The sequence below is a fragment of the Takifugu flavidus genome, chromosome 10, assembly GCF_003711565.1.
Source record: "Takifugu flavidus isolate HTHZ2018 chromosome 10, ASM371156v2, whole genome shotgun sequence".
In the NCBI taxonomy this organism is placed as follows: Eukaryota; Metazoa; Chordata; class Actinopteri; order Tetraodontiformes; family Tetraodontidae; genus Takifugu; species Takifugu flavidus.
The window spans coordinates 1,906,710-1,930,988 of record NC_079529.1 but is presented as its reverse complement, the minus strand read 5'-3'; the positions used below and the strand labels follow the sequence as shown (position 1 = coordinate 1,930,988).

Sequence of the window (24,279 nt, the reverse complement as noted above, 5' to 3'; positions counted from 1 at the left end):
GGCCATGCCCCTGGAGCATCGCACCTGATTCAAATTCAATTTAATATTGTAGGTGGTGCTTGGGCATATGGGGCTCAATTCCCTCCCCAGAACAATGATCTCCTACAGCGGGGACCAGTGCTGCTTTATTTAACGCCAATACTATTAACTTTAGGCATTTTAATTCAAAATGCAAATAAAATTGCATAGAGCCAAATTTCAATCCAAATTGGTAACCAAGAACCTTTTAAGTTTACACACTCCTGTTACCAAGAACCTTTTAAGTTTACACACTCCTGTTACCAAGAACCTTTTAAGTTTACACACTCCTGTTACCAAGAACATTTTAAGTTTACACACTCCTGTTACCCCAGAAAGAGCAGGGAGCTGTTCTCTCCAGAAGTGATAATAACGTGTTTGGGAAGTCAAACACAAAATTTCCTGCAAATAAGCTGATGTTAATTTTATACCAGAACATAAAAAGCATATCCACAATATTTGCACATTTGCCACTTTCAGCCACTAGAGCCTCTCCTTGTCCCTCCTTTTTTCTCATTTTCTCCCCCCTCAGTCTGTTTTCATTTATTACCATTTGTGCAATCTGGCTGCCTATCATTTATGGGCCTGGGGGGAACTTTTACTCCAGTGGAGCTGATTATGTCCAGTTATGTCCAGTGGAGGCTTCTGTTGAAGTGCACTATAATCTCTATTGTCCTGACCAGGTTCAGCTCCAGGCTGCTCTGGTCAGACTCATGAAGAAGAGAGAGGCATTAATGGTGGACGCAGACTCAGCTGTCTGTGATTGCTGGCCTGCTTTTATAAAGCGGATGGATTTGAGTAAAGTATCCGGAAACCGTGAGAAAATTCTCAGGAAAGCACACACACAGACACACACAGACACACACACACACACACACACACACACACACACAAGCAATAACTCCACAGAACTGTCATTACCAAAAAAAACAGGTTTCTTTTCAGTTCTGGAAATTATAGAGGCAAATGTGTGGAATTTGCCCTAAAAACATCTGGACATATTTGGTTTGCACCTTCAAATGAAGGGCTAGAAACTCTCCTGGAGGGTTCCTTTACCCCCCCCCCCCCCACACACACACACACCCATAGATGAATGTGCTTGGTCCTGTTTTGGGTGACATGAGGATCAGAGGCTGTGTTGTGTTGTTCATGGTGTCCATAGCTAAGAATATTCAGAGCCAGTTCTTTAGAATGTGAGTAAAGGAATTTTAAAACTTTTTTTACACACACACACACACACACACACACACACACACACACACACACACACACACACACACACACACACAAATACTGTACACACCATTTTTAAGAACTGCATCATTTATTTCTTCTTTTCTCAGATCCAGTGATGCACCTCCAGGTCAGCACACTTCAGCTGAACCTTTATATGTGGTGCAGGTTGGACGTCTTTGCTGTTCCATACAAATCCAACAAAATCACAACGTTCTCATGCAGTGATCTCTTTTCTTATGTCAGAAATGTTTTCTAAAACATCTCAAACAGATTAACGACATAAGTCATGAACTCATTATAATTAATTGTGCTATCTCCGTCTTGATCCATCTCTTCGAAAAAGCAATCAACGACGGCCCTGTCGCCCTAATAAAGTGAAACAGAAAAAAGCAAATTCAATTCATGAAGCATTCACAACTTTCTGGAATAACAAAAATGTGCATATTTTTTACTTACCATATCAAACTCCTGGTGCATTATGTCAGCAAATTCATTCATACTCAAGGTTTGTGTGTCGCCATCTGTTCTAGCATGCTTGTAAAAGCTGTGCTTTATGTGTGTTACTGCTCTGTGGATCGTTAGTTCTGGCTTATTTGCCATGATGCCTGAAACAAGGACATACAGGTGAAGAAAAGCTCATCAGTGAGGTAAAGAAATGCTGCTCAAGAGGTCAAAGTGAAGGAGAAACATTCTTTTACCTGATTTGGATAAAAACCTTTGAAGGATCAAAGAAATCCAAGTTGCAGGTGTGACTACGGAGCGCTCTGGATCCTTTCAAAGTCACAAGAACCACACCCACCTTTGGACATCACCTGAAGCCTGAAGGTTGATGTGTTTCTGAAAAATGGTGTGTGTCCTGTATCACTGGCAAAAACCACAAATACTGTGTGTGTGTGTGTGTGTGTGTGTGTGTGTGTGTGTGTGTGTGTGTGTGTGTGTGTGTTGTGTGTGTGTGTGTGTGTGTGTGTCCTAATAGCAAAGGTAGAAATGACTTTTTTATCCATTTTGTTTGAAGGAACCTGAGTGAATCGATGACATAACACAACAACAACAACAACATTCTACTTCAGAATTCGCTCAATAGTCTCTTTGCAGTTCCTCGCTTTTTTTGTTTTTACAGCTAAGGAGTCGAACCCACTGTTGCACGAGTGCCATTTTTAAAAGCTACAGGCTTTAGTCCTCCTCCAGCTCAATGGATCAGATGGTCCATTAGGAGAAATGGACCAATGTTGAGGTCCAAGTGCTGTTGGTCGGCCACCAGGCAGCACAATGGTACGATTCCACGCTAGAGGAATAACAATGGTGGCAGCGCTGTAATTGTCATCGTGGGTGAATGAAGCTTTTCATTAGAGGTGCATCGTTGTTGCTCTGAATCTGCGAGGCAAAAAGACGGGTCCAAAAGAATTTCTAACTGACAAACAAATGCAACTTGATGTTTGCTTTATTTTCTTCTTCAATTCAGATACGTGGAATTCCAGAAGCAAATATGCTGAATTCTTGCTAAGAATGTTCAGAGCCAGTTCTTTTGAATGTGCTCAAAGGAATTTTAATACATTTTTGAAAAGTCTTAGAATTTTGTGCATTTAGTCATACAAGATCAAAGACAGCAGAAAAAGAAAACTCCCTAAAAGCTTTGCTGATTCTGACAGGCTGGCTGCAGTTCCAAGCAAGGACGTCCGTATGTTTTCTGTGCAGTTATGTTGCACTGCCGGGATCAGCTTCGTCTTTGGGTCCGATTCTGTGCCGGTTTCCTGTGTCCTGGTTGCGTCTGTGTCTGCTTGAACCAGGTGCACAGGTGCCCCCCTCTTTCCTTTGGCCTGCACCACTTCAGCTCTTTTCCTTGTTCTCATTTTCCCTTCGCTACCAACAGGCAACAGGCGCCACTCACACGCGACCCATCACACCCGCACTTTTACATGCACCATTCATGAGGACACCTATCCCTCTATCAAAATCGGCTTTAATAAAATAAGGTGTTTTAAACCCTGATCAGTGTTTGGGTGTCTTCCAGCGCAAACGTTTAAAGATGGTAAAATCTAAAAAGGGTAACAGATCGATCGATCGATCTATCTATCTATCTATCTATCTATCTATCTATCTATCTATCTATCTATCTATCTATCTATCTATCTATCTATCTATCTATCTATCTATCTATCTATCTATCATTCATTCATCCATCCATCCATCCATCCATCCATCATCCACCCATCATCCATCATCAATCCATCATCCATCCATCATCCATCATCCATCCATCATTCATTCATCCATGCATCTATCCATCCATCATCCATCCATCCATGCATCCATCAATCATCCATCCATCCATCCATTCATCCATCATCCATCCATCATCCATCCATCATCCATCATCCATCATCCATCCATTATCCATCATCAATCCATCATCCATCCATCCATCCATCATTCATTCATCCATGCATCCATCCATCCATCCATCCATCCATCCATCCATCAATCCATCCATCCATCCATGCATCCATCCATCCATCCATCCATCCATCCATCCATCCATCCATCCATCTAATGGGATTGTTCAGGGCTAAATTTCCTGATTCGGAACATTTTACTGATAAACTGTCAGCAACAAACCCAACGCTGCATAATGGAGAGGACACACACAAATACTGTACACACCATTTTTAAGAACTTCATCATTTATTTCTTCTTTTCTCAGATCCAGTGATGCACCTCCAGGTCAGCACATTTCAGCTGAACCTTTATATGTGGTGCAGGTTGGACGTCTTTGCTGTTCCATACAAATCCAACAAAATCACAACGTTCTCATGCAGTGATCTCTTTTCTTATGTCAAATAAGATCCATCTAATACAGATCAGTGAGATATCTTATGTACTCCTTAAAGGTAATGTTGGTATCTCCATCTTGATTCATTTCTTCAAAAATGCGATTGATTCTTTTGTTATTCTAACAAAGTGAAACACAAAAATCCTTTAATTCATGAAACATTCACAACTCTCTGGAATAACAACAACAATATTGTACATCATTTTTACTTACCATGTCAAACTGTTGGCGCATCATCACAGCAAATTCTTTTTTGCTCATGGCGAGTTTCACTTCATCTTTTCCAGCATGTTTGTCAAAGCAATCTTTTAAAAATTGCATTGCTGTGAGGATCGTTAGTTCTGATTCATTTTCCATGATGCCTGAAACAAGGACATACAGGTGAAGAAAAGCTCATCAGTGAGCTAAAGAAATGCTGCTCAAGAGGTCAAAGTGAAGGAGAAACATTCTTTTACCTGATTTGGATGAAAACCTTTGAAGGATCAAAGAAATCCAAGTTGCAGGTGTGACTACGGAGCGCTCTGGATCCTTTTAAAGTCACAAGAACCACACCAACCTTTGGACGTCACCTGAAACCTGGCCACGCCCCTTTCCTAACTGTGGTCAGTCCATCAATGGTTGAACTTTTTTCTCTGTGTTCAGTTCCGGCCACTTGACTGTGACTCTATGGCTACTAATAGCAAGAAGCCAGCACCACCCTGGAGATCAGGTCTTATCTTTAACTCCAGAAACAGGCAACGACTGTACACCTGCTGGGACATCGCTGGATTTGAGGAACAGCTCAGAAAAGAACAAATAAATGATACAATCCTGAATAACTGTGTTTCCTCCTGAATAACAGACAACACAATCAACACTGCCACAGTGTTGGAGCTTTAGGTTTTCTTTGCACCTCTTCAAATGAAGGGTTAGAAACTCTCCTGGAGGGTTCCTATTCAAGAAATCCTATTTCAAGACCACGATCCAAATAAACCATAATAAAGACAGGCTCGCGGTGATTTTGTGACATTACAGAATGAAAATTTTGATAAACAACACTGACGCCACTTCACCGCAGCCCAACGTTGCCTTTAAGACCAGTAAAAGACAAAACTCAAGCCTCTGATAATCTCACATATGACCATCGTCAACACACAAGATCATTATATTATTGCCCAGAACTAGTTGTAATAATCACATAAACGATTGAAGTTGGACAGCAAATTGATTTGTGCCACTCTAAAACCGCTTTTTTTATTTTAGTCTTTTTAGTTGTTTAGTTTAGCTTACACGGAGCTGTATCTGGCCCTGTTCGCTGAACAACAATGTGAAATGTTTTAAGCTGACAGAGAGGAATAACCAGACTCCTTGGTGTCATCGGTGTTGCTTCATTTTGCTCAGCTCTACTTAGTCACAGGACAGAGGACCCTAACAAAATAACAGCACAAATAATAAACACCAATCTTAACAGGGCCACCATGAAAGGCCTGTATATGTTCAGCTAATGAGGAGCTAAACAGGACCAACACAATCATGTTAGAATTCATCATGTTGCAGCTTCAGAGACAGAGAGAAGAGCGTCACCAGCCGAGTTCAACGTATTTGAGTCACAGTTGATATTTTATTTGATTTCATTTCACTCTATATTGTAGAATGTGTCTGACATATTCAGCTGGAACTGGTTTTCCTGGTTTCCTTTTCTGGATTTTTGTTACGATTTTCCCAGCTTGTTTTGTCCAATCCTGTGTTCTTTTAGTTTGTTAATCATTTCAAAAAGAGAAAAGTCACACTTGATGAGGAGCAAAACAGGACCAGTGACATTTTTGCTCCTAGCTTCAGCCACCTTCTTAGCCAGTTCTTAAGAGATTAGAATGAAGATGTAATTATTACTGATGTTTTAGACCCGTAGAATCAAAATGAGTTAAAACTCCTCTCCTGAAAAATGATCCCAACTCAAGGAGGAAAGAAAGGAAACATCCAGTTCTGAACTCAAACTTGCTGTTGTTTGTCTTCTAGTCTGGAATTGTTCTATTGTCTGAATTCTGATGCAGATTTTTCCCCCCTCTTTGTTCGAACTAATGGGATTGTTTTTTTACTGATAAACTGTCAGCAACAAGCCCAACGTAGCATAAACCCACCCCACCCCCCCCCTTCCCCAACATCAGATGCAAGTGTTTATGGTTTTTTTCTGTCTTTCAGGAGACACACACACACACACACACACACACACACACACATGGTTTTTAAGAAGTGCATCATTTATTTGTTGTTTTCTCAGATGTTCCTCAGATCCAGTGAGGCACATTTCAGCTGAACAATCACAACATGATGTTTCGACACCTCAGCTGTCCCACAGAAATGAAACAACATGAGTGATCTGATGCAAACATCTTTTCTACCGGAAGTTATACATATCGGTAAGAAAATACATGTACTCCTTAAAGGTAATTTTGGCATCTTTGTCTTCATCCATCGTTTTGAAAAAGTAATCATAATGGCTTTCAATTGTCTAAAAAAAGAAGAGGGAAATCAATTAATGAAACATTCACTACTCTCTGGAACAACAAGGTTTTGCATTATTTATACTTACGACGTTCACGTGCTTGCGGACCAAGTCAGTAAGTTCCTTTTTGCTCATGGTGCCTTTGTCGTCGTCCATGTCAGCATATTTGTGGAAGGTCTCCTTTAAGAAGTCCATTGCTGTGAGGATTGTTTGCTCTGATTTATCTGCCATGGTGCCTGGAATAAGAACTTACATGTAGTTCAGCAGATTTAAATGTTCTTCTCAGTCTCAGTAGCGATACGTAAAGAAATGCTGCTCAAGAAGTAAAACAAGGAGAAACAGGTTCTCACTTACCTGAGGGATGAAAACCTTTGAAGGATCAAAGAAATTGAAGTTGCAGATGTGTCTGCGGAGCGATGTGGATCCTTTTGTAGTCACAAGAACCACACCCTCCTTTGGACGTCTCCTGAAGCCTCTAAGGTTGGACCCACCCCTGGAACATAACCCATAATTTAGTGGGCCCCTCACTCAAAACCTGTTTGGCTGGTTCACTCCAGCGTTGTAGTTGTGGTCTGTAGATGTACAGCTGATCCACTGAAATCTTTAAATCTTCATCTGCTCTTTATTTCTGATCAGATCGATTTAAATTGCAGTCTCTTTTATGTGACACAGAAATGACTCTTTTATGCATTTTTGAGGGAACCTGAGTGAACTGATGACGTCCCAAGAGATCACACAAATGTTTCTGCTTCAGAACTGACACAATGGGACAATTCCAGAGCAGAAGACAAACAGGAGCAGCAGCACCGGAACTGTCATCGTTTGAAGAAAATGGAGTTTTTCATAGTTGCAAACACGTCACCTCAGTTTTAGTTTGAAACCTTGTGGGCAAATGGAATCAGTTTTTAATTAGAGCATTTTAACTCTGCAAAGGTTTAAACCTCTAATCATTGCTGTCTTGTTCAAATTTCTTTAAGGACTTTCAGATTCTGGGGTGTAAAACACATTAAATACACTTGGTACCTGATGAAGATGATGCTGGCGATGAGGCTTTGCCTTATTAGACACAAAAACACGGGGGGAAAACCAAAAAGAGAGAGGAAAAAAGACAAAATTTTATAAACTCAGACTCTTAAAAGTCAAGGAGGGAAAACCCTCTGGTGTCCCTGATCCCGCATTGGCAAAGCTCCACATCTATGATACCACAGAGAAGATTTTCCCTCATACAAGGTGCTTTTCCAACACCATGCGGAGAAAATCTGCTCCATTGGATGAGGAAAGGTGGGAATGTTTGGAGGCCAAACAGTCTGATGTCGAACCACTCCCCTACCAGGACCAGGTGAAAACCAACATTGTCCCAGACTACGATGTACACAGGATGCTCTGCCTTCTCATGATCCGGCTGCTCACAAGGCATTCTGAAGACCACCCAGAAATGTGAGAAGATGTTTGGCATCATATACATTGCATTTAAACTTAAATCAACTTCCTCCCCTTCCTGTTGCTCAGACGCTTCTACCTCCGCCTCTCAGATTGTATCCTTCCTAAAATTACGTAATAGCACAATTTACACTGACAGAGAGCAAAACCTCTTCTCAGGTCTCTAAAACTAAACACATCTTCTGTTTAACAGACATTTTTCTGTCCAAAATGGCACTTTTTAAATGCACTGACCGCGGTTCTCTTCATAAGACCCAACAATCTGGCACAAAGTCACATGTTTGCCATTTCAAAAGACTGCCATTAAAAATGACACGACATGAGCTGATTGGCCAGTCCGTGTGCCAAATGGCCAAACACCTCAATGGTTATTTGTTCCCACTTAAATCTGGAAGTAAACCCAAAGATGGGTCACAGCATTGTGATGTCGTTTTCAATGACCATGAGGGTCTGAATGTCTGTCCTGATAGTGTCCACGACCAGGCGGCTTCTGTGAGAACCACACATCGCCAGCAGCTGCTCCACCCAGGCTCGTATAGATGGTCTCACTCCCCAGGAGACGAGCAGGGCATCATCATAACCTGATGCTTGTGGAAGTTCTTCACTGATGCAGCACTCAAAACAGGAATCTCACACAAATATTGAAGCAATTAACCTTTTAATGCATGGGTTGTAATGATTTCTCAGCTATGATTTTATGTGAAGGAGCTCATTCCTGCGAAGGAAGCGCGTCAAACCAGCTTGAGTGGTTATAGGAATGTGTTTAAACACCGGGAGTTATTTGCTCAAAGTCTTCTGCATTGAGAAAGCTGAAGCTGCATTAACAATACTGTTTGTCCCAGCAGTTAAACTGTCAACATTCCAGGGCAGCTACTTTTGACCTTTTAAAATCCTTTCAGGTGTTGGTTTTTCCCCCCAACAAAAATGATCTTAAAATATGATAAGATATATTAAGAGACATATATTGTATGTTGGGATTTATGAGCACACAGTAACTTTTCAAAAAAAGGATATTTGTGCCACATGTAACTGATACCGTAAAAACAGCAATCTCACGCAAATATGTGAAGCTGGAACGAGCTCAAAATTGTAAAACAAAAAAGTCAGTTTAACTGGGTAGACTGGGAACATCTCAAGGACGTTTTTAGAGAGGCTTCATGCACAGAGAAAATGTCACAATCGATGCTAATTTATTAACCCTTGTGTAATGTTCATATTGTTGTTACTCAGCCAGCGTTTGTGGGTCTGATGGACCCGTTGCATTTTGTGGCTTTTAATGCCTCACAATCAAACCCTTTTATGTTAAAATACTGAACAGATGTTTACCTTATCCCAATTTCAAGCAGTATAAACAATATATATGGTTAATATTTGCCCTTTACCTTTGTTAGGTCACATTTATAACTTATTATTTAAAGCATAAGAAAGAAAATCAAGATATGAGTGGAAACAAATTTACAAGTGAAGCAAGGTTTTTCAAAACTACTGACTTTTATTTCTTTGAACTTATTTTTATTTCTTTTAATAAAAAGTGAAAACGGGTCCCACAGACCTGAACACCACACAAAGGTTAATATAAAAAATACTTTTGGTAACTCGCTTCAGTTGAATGTGGCCTTTCCACTTTTAAAGAGGATCCGTGCTAAAGTGCCTCAACAAGTTTAATGAATCCCCAACAACATACAAACAGTTTTGCTCCTAGCTTCAGCCACCTTGTCAGAATTTCTAGAGGCACACTTTTTTTTTTGCACTCGAGAACCTGAAAGTTCTTAAGAGATTAGAATGAGTCGGCATTTATTACTGATGTTTTAGACCTGTAGGATAAAAATTAGTTCAAAGTTAAAACACCTATCCTGAAAAATGATCCCAACTCAAGGAGCAAACAAAGGAATCATCAAGGACTGTTTGTCTTCGGGCAGAAAAACTCCTCTTTGGACGTCATCGAGTCACTCCGGTTCCCTCAGAAATGCATAAAAGAGTCATTACTGTCTCTTTGTTGTTAGGAATAATGGGATTGATCCAGGCTGGATTTCCTCATTTGGGACATTTTTTGACAAACTGTCAGCAACAAGCCCAACACAGCATAATCCCCCCCCCCCCCCCCCCCCAATCCTAACATCAGGTGCAAGCGTTTATGGTTTTTTCTGTCATTCAGGAGGACACACACACACACACACACACCAAAGGTTTTAAAGAAAGGCATCATTTATTTGTTCTTTTCTCAGCACATTTCAGCTCAGCAATCACAAAAACATGAGGTTTCATCTGTAGCAAGTCAACTGGTTCAGGTACTAGTTGCTCCATACAAATTTAAAAGGACGTTTTGGATTTCTAATACCCTATATACAGTTCAATTAGATAATCCATGTACTCCTTAAAAGTGATTCTTGAATCTCCATCTTGATCCATGCCGGTGAAATAACTCGACACAAAGATGTCTGCAGTCTGACGGGGAGGGGACAAGAGCTTTATAAAGCATTCACAACTCTCTGGAAGAACAACGTTGACTAGTATTTTTACTTACCACGTTCCCCTGCTCGCGGAGCAGCTCAGCAAGTTCCTTTTTGCTCAGGGTACCTTTGTTCTCGTCTCTTTGGGCGTATTGGTCAAAGGTTTCCTTTAGGAAATGCAGCGCTGAGAAGAGTGTTAGTTTTGCTCCATCTGCCATGGTGCCTGGGATATAAAATACACGTGGTTCAGCACTACATAAATGTATAAATAACCATATTTCTGTCAATGCACCTGTATGGGTTACACAGCGTAAAGGAATTACACTCAAAAAGGGACAGAACGAGAGGATAATCCTGGTTTCACTTACCTAAGGTGACTGAAGACCTCTGACAGGTCAAAGATATCTGGAGGTGTGAGACTTTTGTCCATCCCCCCCCCCCCCCCCTCCCCCTTTTCAAACCACACCGACTTTCTGGGGATATCCTAAAGTAGGTGTGATTCTCCAGAAATGTAAGGTGTACATGTCTGGCCATGTCCTGAATGTTATGACCTGGGGAGGGTCAACACTACAATTGAAGAGAGGCAGAGAAAAGCTAATCAAAGAGATACATGGATCAGTTGATCGAAGCACTTTTCTGAGCAGCACTCAAAGTCCTCTTAGCACTAACTAACTAACTGAATACTGTGCATATGATGAACATTGACATAAGAAGAGACATCCTTTATTCCAGGGCAGACTCACCATTATTCAAATCCTGTCCAAAGATCTCATGAAGAGCGATTTAATTATAAAGTTTTCTCTGATTTTGAGCAGTTAGTAACTTGGCATTATTGTGTAGTGGACACTGAAGCTCCTGAAACTACTGCTTCAGCCACCATGTCAGAATCAGCCGGGTGCACCGGACCCTGTAGCCGCCACCCAAAACAAGGGTCCACTTCTATCGGGAGAAGGAGCTCATACTACAACTACGGAGGAAACAACAACTGGAATACAAATCCAACAAGGCTTTGATTTTTCCAGATTAAACATCCTGAGGATGCTACAGCCTGGCGAGGTTCTGGATAAACCTCAAGGACCGGTTTAAGGTTGTCAGTACACCGAGTGAGGCAATGACTTTTATGAGCATTGACTTAGAGGACGTATCTTAAGGCTGTTGTGGATCCTTGGTGTGCTTGTGTCTCCGATCACATCATAGCAGACCCATGTGGTAGATATTTGTTATCTTGACCCGGTCTGAGACAGAAATTCTGCAAAACCACCTACTGCAATATCCTGAGTGGGAATTCTGAATGATTTAATTAAGTGAAATATGGTGGCCGCGCTTCATCCTTTTTATCCTCATGCCCATACGTCTTACTCTAGGACTGAACACTTGTTACCAGCTTTAGGTGTTACTAATTCTACATATCACAATATTTTAATTTCTGATCCCAGTCCGGTTTCTCTTAACTTCAGAAATATCCTGTCTCCTCCAGGAAGAACAGACGACCCGGATGTCTCGACTGTGAATTTTCTACAACTTTTCTTGACAAATGAGTTCTGCTCATGCTTTGGATGTTTGCTTTTCTTTAATAATGTCCTACTACTTTGAAATATAATATATCATGGGATCATGGGGGGGGGGGGGGGGGGGGGGGGGGTTCTTTATTGTTTAAAACAACAGTTTTGGTAATTTGCTTCAGTTTATTGTGGCCTGTCCACTTTTTAAAAGGGGATCTGTAGTAAACGACATGGAATGTGGCCACAGGGCACCCATGGCAATTTACCTTTTAACCAGTTGATGCATGGGTTGTTACATTTTCTCAGCCATTCAAGTCAAAGAAATTAACATTTCTAAGTGAAGAAGCTCATTCCTGCAAAGGAAGCGCATTGCTGGAGCTCAAACCAGCTTGAGTGGTTATAGGAATGTGTTAAAACACAGGGAGTTATTTGCCCAAAGCTTTCTCCATTTAAAAACCTGAAGCTGCATAATCGTCACTGTTTGTCCCAGCAGTTAAACTGTCAACATTCCAGGGCAACTATTTTTGACCTTTTAATTTTTTTTCAGGTGGTATGGTGTTGTTGTTATTTTTTCCCAACAAAAATAATCGTAAATTATAACAAGATGTATTGAGAGGTAAGGTACAATATGTTGGGATTCATGAGCAAATAGTAACTTTTTCTTTTCCTTGTTTTTCTCATCACATTTAATTATTTTGTCACCAAATTACAAAAAAATAAGTTTTGCTAACTTGCTCCAATTAGATGTGGCTTTTCCACTTTTGAGAAGGGAGCCGCGCTAAATGGGACGCAGCCCCGAGGTGCTCTCGGCAATTTACGGACACTTTCGTCTTTTTCCGGTGACTTTCGGACTGTTAGCTAGCGCAGCCGATTAGCCCGCTACAACCAGCTAATGTTTGGTTTGGAAGATAGTTGTATTGCTAGCTGAAGCCAGGTGAATGTTACACCATTTTAAAGAAATATGGCAGACGTCGAGGGACAAGGAATTTGTTCACTGCCCCCTCCGTTGCCTCACCCTTCGACTCTTACGTGCTCCAGCAGCGGTAATGTTACGCCAGGTACCGGCAGCAGCTGCCAGACGGCCACCACCGTTACTTCAGGCCCGCGGCTGGTACGGATAGTAAAGTCCGACTCCGGTTACGGTTTCAATGTTCGGGGACAAGTGAGCGAAGGTGGTCAGCTTCGCAGCATTAACGGGGAACTCTACGCTCCACTGCAGCATGTTAGTGCTGTTTTACCCGGAGGTGCCGCCGACAGAGCCGGTATTTCTAAAGGGGACAGGATCCTTGAAGTGTAAGTAGCCGCCGTAACCAAGTGTTGCGTACCGATAATGCTTTAATCTCGGAATTGCGGGTTTAATCCAGGACAAGTGGAGTCACAGGCACAATCCAGTCTGTTGAAATTCAGTGTGCATCACTGCAGGGCACATCGGGCGCTCCTCCGACTGAAAGAGGGGTCTGTGTGAGATTCCGGAACCATTAGTGATCCCGGTCACATTTAGGCGATTCCACCCATTCACCCTCTGCCAGATATTCACAAGCCTCCCCTTGTATGTCTCATCCTTTTAGTGACATCTTAAACAGACTAAGCCTGCAGATTTGCAGCGGCTTAGCTCCATTACTTCTAAACAGGGCACCTCGTCATCTCCATCGGGTTGACAGTAGAATTTGCTCTTCAGCCCCTTTTTTTGCATGTATGTGCCCCGCTGATGTTAGACTCTGTTGCTATGGAGAGGGGTATGCAGCATCGCCGAGGATGCTTCACCATGTTTGTGTGGAACAAGGTGATGCAGAAGAGGAAGGCTGCCTCCGGCTCTGATTGGCTGGTTCCTGCACCATCCAGCCTGTCATTGGCTGGTTCCTGCACCATCCAGCCTGTCATTGGCTGGTTCCTGCACCATCCAGCCTGTCATTGGCTGGTTCCTGCACCATCCAGCCCGTCATTGGCTGGTTCCTGCACCATCCAGCCCGTCATTGGCTGGTTCCTGCACCATCCAGCCCGTCATTGGCTGGTTCCTGCACCATTCAGCCCGTCATTGGCTGGTTCCTGCACCATCCAGCCTGCCATTGGCTGGTTCCTGCACCATCCAGCCCGTCATTGGCTGGTTCCTGCACCATCCAGGCCGTCATTGGCCGGTTCCTGCACCATCCAGCCTGTCATTGGCTGGTTCCTGCACCATCCAGCCTGTCATTGGCTGGTTCCTGCACCATCCAGCCTGCCATTGGCTGGTTCCTGCACACCTCTGCAGCGATGGGCAGCCTGCTGTAACCTGGCAGTTTGATGACCCCATTGTGTGTGCTTGTGCACAAGCATGGGAATGTGTCTTGTCACATTTCTGCCTTATTTGCTCTGGATTGTCAGCAATTTTTGCTTTGCTGTAAAGGAAAAGATGCAGCTCACCCAGGGTGGATTACCTGCACAGTGCTGCTGCAGTGGTGTGTGTATGTCTGTTTTCTGCTCAGGTTCATGTGCAGAGATCAAATCATGTCTCTTTTTAAATATTTGTCATGTTAAAACTGCTGATAGTCCACCTACAAAACTGTTTAATGCATAGCCTGCATATTTTCCCTCTGTTTTTATTTGGTTCAGCTTTGTAATGTACTTTTTTCTAAAGGAAGCATTACTCAGCATCAGTCTGATGATGGGGCCAGCTTTTATTCCGTACAGTGTTCGTGTTTTATATTTTTTCTCATCTGGTTTTTGTATTTTTAACGCTTATCAATGCAGCCAAGGAGGGGAAAGATGGACGTGTCGCAGTTTGTGTGGACCGAAATGTCAAATCCAGTCATGGTCTGGCTTAAAATAGTGTTTAGTTTGGGAAAAGTGCCGAGGTTTAGAGCGAGTACAGAGATGTTGAAGCTGTTGGAGAACATTCAAAATATAGGTCAGGCCACTTTGCTGTCATCGGCGCCCTCATTCCACTAAAACGTGCCTAGCAAAGGGTACCGGTACAACATCCTGTGTTGCTCCTAATGGAAACCAGTCGCCAGTAATTGTGGGACTTTAGCTGTGGAATTAAATAATGTTTATTTTTGGGTTATTCATTAGATGGCCTTACCTGGACTGCTTTTAAAATGAACGCTGTTTCCTCTCACATTCTCTTTAGAAATGGAGTAAATGTAGAAGGTGCAACACACAAGCAGGTGGTGGACCTGATCCGGGCCGGAGAGCGGGAGCTGGTGCTGGCTGTGTTGTCTGTCCCGCCTCAGGAGGCCGACTGTCTGGATCCGGGAGATGACGTGTCCGCCCAGTCCTGCTACGACTACTCCGACAAGCAGGCTGTCCCCATCTCCGTACCCAGTTACAAACACACTGAGCTCAACCAGGAAAAGTTTGTGGTGAGTGAAGCTGGTGACGAGCCTCAGATTAAGCGGTGCATGGGTGAATGACGTGAGGCTGAGGATGAATTTAGATGCAAAAATATCTGAATAGGTCAAGGTGCCTAGATATGCCTGATCCAGAAGCAGGAAAATAGCTGAACGTCCGTCCGTTTTCTTTCCTTGCAAACGCTTCCTTACAGGTGTACAACGTGTACATGGCAGGTCGGCAGCTATGCTCCAAGCGTTACCGGGAATTTGTGATTCTGCACCAAAACCTGAAAAGGGAATTTGACAACTTCACATTTCCAAAACTGCCTGGGAAGTGGCCCTTTTCCCTGTCAGAGCAACAGCTCGATGCACGACGCAGAGGCCTTGAAGAATACCTGGAAAAAGGTCAGGATAACATCACGATTAGGGCTTGCTTAGTTTCTGCTCAAGCCAGAGTGAAACACCTTTGCCTGTAAAAGCACCAGCACATGTGAAAGCGCTTTTCTCTGCAGTGTGCTCAGTACGGGTCATTGGAGAAAGTGACATCATGCAGGAGTTCCTGTCGGACTCAGATGAGGTAATCGCTTCCAAGCGCGCGTCTTCTTGCCTTTGTCTGCCGGTTGTCTCACCAGACAGCCTGTCTCCTCTGCCCACAACCCAGAACTATAACGGCGTGTCGGACGTGGAGTTGAGAATAGCCATGCCTGATAAAACCACCCTCAACGTCCGGGTTCGCAAGAACGCCACCACGGACCAGGTGTACCAGGTAAGCCTGTGGAGCCGCCAGGCCCTCAGATGCTGCCGGTGGTTTTTCACCCTCGTGTCTGCCTCGTCTCCAGGCTGTGGTGATGAAGCTGGGCATGGACAGCGTGACGTCCAGCTACTTTGCCCTGTTTGAAGTCATCAACCACACGTTTGGTTTGTATCACGCGTTTGTTTTCAGTGTCTGGTCATGTGATACTCATGTGATTCTCCAACAACCAACATTACCACGAATGTGGGCGTCACTATTGTCTCTGGCAAATTTCGTGGCTAATCAGACTCAATGTTTGCTGAGGGACCTGTTTCTCTTCCTCCTACAGTGCGTAAACTCGCTCCAAACGAGTTCCCGCACAAACTGTACGTCCAGAACTACACCTCAGCCGTCCCAGGAACCTGTCTGACCATGCGCAAGTGGCTCTTTACCACAGAAGAGGAGGTTCTGCTCAACGACAACCAGCTCGCTGTCAGTTACTTCTTTCACCAGGTGCGTGCCAACCCCGCCTTCTTCGCCGCGCCGTCTTTGCTTTGCTGACGTCTCTTTGCTTTTGCAGGCCGTGGAGGATGTGAAAAAGGGATCTGTCAAGTCGGAGCAGAAGTTCTACCAGCTGCAGAAGCTGGCCGAGCAGAAAAAGATGGCGGCGGTCAGTTCTCACAGACGGAACCGTTGAAACTGTTGTCAGAAGATAAAAACGCACCATTTAACACCATTTAAAATGGAGCTCTTTTGTTTTGGCAGTATCTGAGTTTATTGAGAGGCTGCGAGGGCTACAACGAGATCATCTTCCCCCACTGCTCCTGCGACTCCCGGCGTAAAGGCCACGTCATCGCCGCCATCAGCATTCACCACTTCAAGCTGCACGCCTGCACCGAGGAAGGAACGCTGGAGGCAGGAGCAGCTCTTTGTTTGTGTTCACGCGTTATTGTATCGGGAGGGCCACACTGAAGCCGTAGTTGTGCTCCAGAATCAGGTGATCGCCTTTGACTGGGCGGAGATGCAGAGGTGGGACACCGACGAAGAGGGCATGGCCTTCTGCTTTGAGTACGCCCGGGGAGAGAAGAAACCACGCTGGGTCAAGATATTCACACCTTATGTGAGTGTCGCACCATCGTTTGTTCCAGTCAAACATTAATATCAAGCAATGAGAATTCAAATTTAATTAGAAAAATATTAAATTTGCACTGTTGTTTAGTTGAAAAGGAGGGAGTTAATGTTTTGATTATAATCCTAAAAGTGGACTGAATATGTTTTTATCAAAATCTGTTATAAGTTCATTCAATTAAAACCTGTAAATATATTTCCCATTAATGTGTGTGTGTGTGTGTGTGTGTGTGTGTGTGCTGATGAATAATGTGCAGTTTAACTACATGCACGAATGCTTCGAGAGAGTCTTCTGTGAGCTGAAGTGGAGGAAGGAGGTAACAAAGAGCACCCAGAAACTCTGGTTCAAGCCAGATATTTATGTTCTTAACTCTTATTTGCAATGTGTGTGTGTGTGTGTGCGTGCGCGTGTTTTACAGATAGAAGAAGAGGCCACAGACAAGGACAATAAGAACTGCAGCAAAGATGGTATGTGTGGCAAGGTAAGGCTCTGCCTGCCTCTGTCCACTCCCTAGTCCACTCATAGCTCTGGTGTCTCTCCCCGTTTATGTCTCTGAGCCGCTTGGCCTTGTCTTTGTCCCGGTCGGGTTTTTCTCCCGCAGAATATTTTCCAACTCCTGAGGCACAGAAGGGATGGAAGCACCTAGGAAGGGAAATCGCCACCTCCTAACCGGACGCCTACTTCAGGGAAGCTCGGTCCGGGCTTCGTCTGGCCCCCAGCAGCACTCTAGCTACGTGATTATTAACCCCATGGTCTTTAGTTACACCCATCGGCTACGACCCCAGGAGCCGCAGCCGAATCATGCAAACCGGCCATCTCACACCTCATCGAGAAGCATAAACAGCTGCATACGCGTTACCATGCATTAGACAGAAAAGTGTACAGCCCAGATAGCTTGTTGAGTTGTGAGGCTTCTTCTGATTGGTTGGAAACTTCAGGTGGATTATCCTTTAAATAGGAGAAACTGAACGCCCGAGGAGGTGGGGGGGGGACTAACGTGGCTCAGTCGGTCTTGGTTTGCCAGGGGTGGACCACAGCATGATGAGAGTGACGTGAGAGTTTAGGGGTGAGAGTGTGTTCGCTTCCACTGGAGTCATCGCGGAGCAAAGCCCTGAGAATGTCGGTCTCATCTGCTGGGCATCACACGCTTCTATTCATTTGCTGCACAATTAGCATTTTTAGAAAGAAGAAAACAGGAAGGAAAACAGACCTTTCGTAAGATTTTTCTTTTAGATATTGGGCTGCACATAGTTTTTCTTTAGAGTTGAAATGTGAGCAGGAACAGATGACCTTTAGACTAATGTTGCACTTTATCCTACAGTATTAACAACACCCACATGCGCCGAAGGTCGCCTAAGAACTGCACTGAATTCAGTTCTGACGGTCGAAACTATGATTTTGCAGCGCTTAAACGTGTGTACAGAGCCAATGCGTAGAACACGATCGTCTGCTGTCAGCATTACCAGTATGGGCCAGTAGGGGGCGCCTTTGCATCCGTTTGTTCTGTGGTCTCAGAGAAGCCCAGTATGACTGAGCCCAAGAGCAACAATAAAGGCTTTCCCAAGTCTTATTTAGGACAAAACTAAACTCAGTTTTGTTGATTTAATGTACATCCAAGAGTCGTGGACTGGCCTCAGAGGTCGGGAGAACGTGCTTCTGTAACTAAAACCTTTCAGGGTTCAACAGAACATTTAATATGTGTGTTGGAAAATTCCCGGTTAAGGCGAAATGAATTACTGAGCCTTCTGGTTTGGTCTGTCTCTCACCTGCTCTCCTTCTCTCATTTGGCCTAAAGTGCAGTGTCGTTAATTTATTTATTTCAGTTAAACTGACAAATCCAGCGTCTCGCATCTCCCACTGCAACCGTCCCCCTCTGAGGAAGACGGACCCCTGCAGATCGTTTGACATGTCGAAAATGTTTTAAAAAAAAAAAAAAAGCAAGACAAAGTGTTTGGTTACATTGCTAACTGTAATAAATTGTAACATATTATTTTAAATAAACTGATTTATTGATGCACAGCTGTGTTTTGTGTTTGTGTGAGGTTCGTCTCATAAAGATGATGTCGTGCTCAGTCCTGTTTTTTCTTTTACTTACTCATGTTGCTTTCTCCTTTTTCCAATAATGAAGTCAGGGAGACAGTCGGGGAACCATCGATCTGCACCTTTAGCGCCTTCCCTGCATCAAACTAATTAATCGGCATGGGCGGTGGTGGAGAGGCAGCCGGGCGTCCCGTGGAGGTCCAAATCATTGTAGCAAATACCTGCAGGACATTATTCACTGACCCACAAAGAAGTTCTACGCTCCCTTTAGAATAAAACGGTTGTTTTTACTGCATCGATCTGATGGAGCCTGTAGGTTCTCTCCCAACACACCCAAAACCTGATGTTTTTAATTCAGAATCTAACAGAAAAGCACTAAAGGCTTACTCATCTGAGTTTTCTCACTTATCCACATTATGGAATTCCATCCGCCTCCTTCCCCCTCTGAGGCCGATTTCTGTTTCTCTGCATCATCCTCTGTCTGCAGAAGCCTCCGCGCTCTCTGAGCCTGCTGAGTCACGCACTTCTCTTTAAAACGTGTGGCTTGTTGACACTGGGGGGGATTCTGCAGCGCGGGGGGAGGAACTTGGTTCAGATTTATGACTTGAGCTGCTTGAATGCTTCAGCAGAGAGCATGGAACTGGCCCGTTAAGCTGTATTTTAAATGTGTAAAGGTAAATTAAAAGGACGGGTTCTGCCAAAACCTGAGTTAGTCAAACTGCTCTCCGCCATGCTGGCCAACATAAATCACCTGCCAGCTGAGAATAGCTGCAGGAGGGACGCTCTCCTCCTCCTCCTGTGCTCTCCTTCTCTGTAGTTAATAAGGAATCACTTAGAACTTTATTGGCTCTGATTTGCTTCCTCAGCACTTTTTCCTCGCGTGCTTTGTCTTCATCTCAGCAGCATAATTACAACTTTCCTCCGCTCTGGTTTGTTCTGCCTCATTTCCTTCCCATCCATCGCTCTCCCTTTCTTCCTCTTCCCTCTTTATTGCTGCGCGCTTCGTTGCCTCCATCCTTTCACTCCATCTCACTCTTCGCCTTCTTTGAGCATCGACTGAAGGAAGTCGGAGAATGAGATGCTTAAACCGCATCTACGGAGAACCATAGATCAGACATCGGTCTCTATTTCTCTTTCTCTTTCATCGCCGTGATATTGGTGTCAAGAGCGGCCTGGAAGAGCAGAAACTCTGCATATTGTCCATATTTCCCGCTCTGTCAGAGGAAGTCCTTTGAGAGCGCCTCTCCAAAGTGCGGGGCCGCCATGAGAATGGCGATGGTGCAGATGATGTTGAAGACGCTGAATCCCACCAGGAAGAGGCGGTCGATGACGGACGCGGCGAACTGCCACTGCTCCGCCAGGCGCAGCTGCCTGTCCTGCTCTTTCACACGTTCGACCAAGAACTGCACCTCGGCGAGCAGAGCCTGCAGCTGTCGCCTGACCACTGGGGACTGCGTGAGACCTCCAGGGGGGTGCGGGGCAGCTTCTGCACCACTGGAACCAGAGGATGCATCAGGGCCAGGAGTTGTTGGGCCTTCCAGTTGGGGGACCTCAGAATTCGAAGAAGGGAGGAGACGTTGGACGAGTGAAGGTCCTCCTCGTTCCACGCTCGCTCCTTCTCCTCCGTCACCACAACCGACCCGTCCGTTGCTCACACTTCTGCTCCTTTGAGGCAGCTCCGGTTCCGCCGTGGCCTGGAAGCCCACGTAGAGCGCGTTTCCGTTGAGCTGCGAGTGTCGCCGGAGCCTTGATAGAGACAGGCTGAGCTGATCCGTGTTAGCGGGCCTGGCCGCGGCGCTGCTGCTGCTGCTGCTGCTGGTGCCAGGAGACGACAGCTTCCTGCTCTGGGAGGCCGTCTGGCTGTGGGGAAGACTCGGCTCCTCGGTCTCTCCTGGATGCTTCATCCGCAGGAACCAAGGAATCCACTGGAGCAGAACCAAGTGCACCTGACAAACAAAGACACAGGCTTTGTCTTTGGCCTCCTCTACAACTAACTATCCCACAAATATCACATTTGTTCAGGCATCACTTAAAATGGGTTTTTGTGGTTCTTTTGAATCTTAATGATCCTGTTTGTCAATGACACCACACTGGAAAATTCAATCCCAAAACCTGACCTCTTTCCAAGAAGGTAGGAAAATAGAAATCGAATGAAGGAGGGTTTCAAATCAAACCGACCCAACGAGGCATCTGTCCGTTGTTGGTGTTGTGGTGATGAAACTGAAGCACGATGACTGTGGCCACGACTGACATCCCAACGATCACCATGGTGCTGGCAAAGTATTGACCTATGACAGATGGAGGAGCAACAACTTTTATTCATAATAACTGTGGACGACAGAGACTTTGAAATGAACACCCCACACATGCACACACACACCAGCACCATCACCCACACACACACAGAGAAACTGACCAATCAGGGGGACAGAATCAGAAGTGGCAGGCATGATCTCTGCAACCATCAGCATGAAGACAGTTAGTGAAAGCAGAACCGTGATGCCTGGAACCAGACACAGAGAGAAATGTCTTCCAGAGGATGAAAAAAGGAAAGAAATGCACCAAGAACTGACAGAGAGTTGCATCAGAAATAGTAGTTTATTGGTCAACCAGTCACTCCTCACCAAGACTGATCTTCTCCCCCGAGTTTGCAGGCAGCAAGAACACCAGCAGGGTCATGGAGGAGAGCAGCACGCAGGGGATGAGCAGATTGAGGGCGTAAAACAAGTCCGCCTTCGTAGGGTCACCACAAAGGTAACGTCGGGATAGGGTTCCGCGCAGCAGTCATAGAAAACCTCATGGCGCCCGCCGGGGACCTCTGGGAGGAAGGCACACACAGAAATGCCACAGAAAATCTAAAATTACATCACCATGCTAAAGACTGAACCCCCTAACATAAAAAAAATCCCTATTTCAACTAGTCTTATCCAAACAAAACTGCATGAACCATAATTATTTGTCGGAGCACAACACCATCTTCCTGTTCTCCAAGTTTGCTTTCGGCTTCTTGGCTGAAGAGGATTCACCTGGACTTCTGCTAGTTTAACCAAGAAGCTTCTTCAGCACAGAACTGAAGAAGCTTCAATAATCTGTCTCACCAAGCAGATCCCACTCTCCGTTGTGCATGTATCCTGAGACGTCGGCCTCCTTCATCTGAATGTCCAGCAGCCATCCGTCGAACGTCCAGGAGCCGAACTTCAGCTCACACCGCTGGATGTCGAAGGGAAACCATCGCACGTCCACGTTGCACGTGCTGGTAAATATTCCTAAAGACGATAGCGAGTGAGGGCACGTCGAGGCTGTGACAGTGTTGGGAAAAGGTTCCCCAGAACCTACCAGGAGGCAGATATTCACAGTAGCCGCTGGAGTTCACCAGCACGTTGGCCTTGAACGTGGCATCAAACTTGTCGTGAGCGCTGTGGAGAAGCAGCGCAGCCACGTTTTAGGCCCAGTGGCAGCCGGCAGTGCCGTCCATGTGTGTTTGCACCGTACCTGTTGTAGAGCAGTATGTCCGGCGTCCACACCTGGTCGGGGGTGAAACGCAGGTTCTTGACTCCAGGATACTCTGACTGGTTCCACTGGAGGTAGTGGTCGTACCATTGCTGGGAGATGCAAAAGTGCCATATGAATAAATACATGTATCATAAAACAGACACGCAACCATGTTTCTTTATCTAACTTTTTGATTTTGGGTGACACACTTCGTCTGAATCGACGTCGGTTCTCATTTGGCTTATAATGAGGTCTGAGTTTTGTACCGGAGGGGTGGAGGAATCTGCTTTCAGACACGAATGCCTTCACCCTGCTGATGCAGCTATTACAGCCGCTCTGAAACACAGTCAGCATCTGAGGTCGATCAATACCACATTATTAATGGTTAGCGCTGTACTCACCATCTGCAACCAGGCGTTTGTGGTGATGATCTGGTTCTTTTCATCCTAGCGCAAAGCACATACGTTAACAGGTCAAGACAAATGATCATATATACGGTCATGATAAATCTTTGCTTTTATTTCCCACACTTGTCAAACTGTCCATCTCTGCTCTGCACATCAGTGTGTGGTGTTTCGACCAGTGTTAGAACGTGTTCACACTTGTGATTGTAGGTAAAAGGAAAAACATTTCTAAGTGTTCAGCAGAGAAAAACGATGCACTGTCATTTCTGCCATGCGTACCACGTCCATGACCTGGATTAAGATGAAGGAGAACTGGACGGTGAGAGCCTGGGAGTCGTTGGCCACCGGCCTCTCCATGGGGTTGTAGTCTTTGAGCAGCTCCGTGAGCAGGAAGCGCTGTTGAGGACCCTGCACCGACACTGCGTATGGGGGGGTTAATGGCCGAGGAGAAGAATCGCAGAACGAGAAGCAAGAGGAAAAAGTGAGCAGATTTGTTCTTGTAAAAGTCTGGACACCTCTGACTGTATAAGAAAAAGGATACCTGAGTTTGCGAGGAATTTAAAAATCCGTTTAAAATGGATCAAAGTGAAGAGGGGGTGGATGTGTTATATGGAGGATGTTTTAGAGTGGGGGAAATCACATTTTAATGATTAGAAGACCGACAGAAATAGATGACAAAAAGAAAATCAAAATGCTGATCTGTTAAGGACCCATGAGAAAACCTCCCACTGCTAAAACAAAAAAGTCTGTCTCTGTTCATCTCCTGCACTATTATCTGCTCAGCAACATTTCTGGCTGTGGAAGAGCCGCTGAGTCGCTGTTGTATCGCACATGCACACATATGGAACGAACATCATATAATAAAAACACACTTTTCTGAGCACAGTCATGCTGGAATAAGTCACTCACCTCTGAGCAGACTGGCCAGGATCAAAAGCCAAAGAGCAGCATGCAACATGCTGCACTCCTCTGTTAATGGAGCGGGAGACAGAAAAATGAGAGCGCTTTGTGTGTGTGTGTGTGTGTGAGAGAGAGAGAGAGAGAGAGAGAGGAGAGAGAGAGAGAGAGAGAGGAGAGAGAGAGAGAGAGAGAGAGATCTGGGTCTGACAGGGAAACGAGATGATAGAACACGACACACCGGCAGCAGCGTGGAAAGGAGAGGGAGAGGGAGCAAAAGCAAGACAGGGAGTGAGAGTGAGACAGAAGATCTGAAGA

The 24,279-nt window shown here is 44.7% G+C and overlaps 1 protein-coding gene, 3 long non-coding RNA genes and 1 pseudogene across 5 annotated transcripts; 1 reads left to right on the top strand and 4 right to left on the bottom strand.

Annotated features, from left to right (window-relative positions):
* Nucleotides 1–3,924: 3,924 nt before the first annotated feature.
* On the bottom strand, nucleotides 3,925–4,897 carry LOC130532818 (uncharacterized). The gene is made up of 3 exons (XR_008952442.1): nucleotides 4,540–4,897; nucleotides 4,298–4,446; nucleotides 3,925–4,204 (listed from the first exon to the last, which is right to left on the bottom strand). It is a non-coding gene; the product is annotated as an uncharacterized LOC130532818 (long non-coding RNA).
* A 1,422-nt stretch (nucleotides 4,898–6,319) lies between these two features.
* Nucleotides 6,320–7,150, bottom strand: LOC130532792 (uncharacterized). Its single transcript, XR_008952431.1, has 3 exons — nucleotides 6,921–7,150; nucleotides 6,654–6,802; nucleotides 6,320–6,572 (listed from the first exon to the last, which is right to left on the bottom strand). It is a non-coding gene; the product is annotated as an uncharacterized LOC130532792 (long non-coding RNA).
* A 3,043-nt stretch (nucleotides 7,151–10,193) lies between these two features.
* On the bottom strand, nucleotides 10,194–11,901 carry LOC130532631 (uncharacterized). The gene is made up of 3 exons (XR_008952382.1): nucleotides 10,825–11,901; nucleotides 10,531–10,679; nucleotides 10,194–10,451 (listed from the first exon to the last, which is right to left on the bottom strand). It is a non-coding gene; the product is annotated as an uncharacterized LOC130532631 (long non-coding RNA).
* An 881-nt stretch (nucleotides 11,902–12,782) lies between these two features.
* Nucleotides 12,783–19,145, top strand: snx27b (sorting nexin 27b). Of its 2 annotated transcripts, none has more exons than XM_057045365.1 (13): nucleotides 12,783–13,251; nucleotides 15,065–15,296; nucleotides 15,479–15,671; nucleotides 15,779–15,843; nucleotides 15,928–16,032; nucleotides 16,106–16,184; nucleotides 16,349–16,512; nucleotides 16,580–16,669; nucleotides 16,765–16,914; nucleotides 16,991–17,119; nucleotides 17,385–17,444; nucleotides 17,547–17,609; nucleotides 17,730–19,145. In XM_057045365.1, exons 1-13 carry the CDS (start codon nucleotides 12,920–12,922, stop codon nucleotides 17,772–17,774), a joined length of 1,707 nt encoding a protein of 568 aa, XP_056901345.1. In that variant the 5' UTR covers nucleotides 12,783–12,919; the 3' UTR covers nucleotides 17,775–19,145. The 2 variants fall into 2 exon arrangements, with proteins under 2 accessions (XP_056901345.1, XP_056901343.1); XM_057045363.1 differs by having other exon boundaries at nucleotides 12,784–13,251; nucleotides 17,547–17,595.
* Nucleotides 19,146–19,555: 410 nt separating this feature from the next.
* Nucleotides 19,556–24,081, bottom strand: LOC130532633 (neuronal acetylcholine receptor subunit alpha-7-like; annotated as a pseudogene).
* Nucleotides 24,082–24,279: the final 198 nt, after the last annotated feature.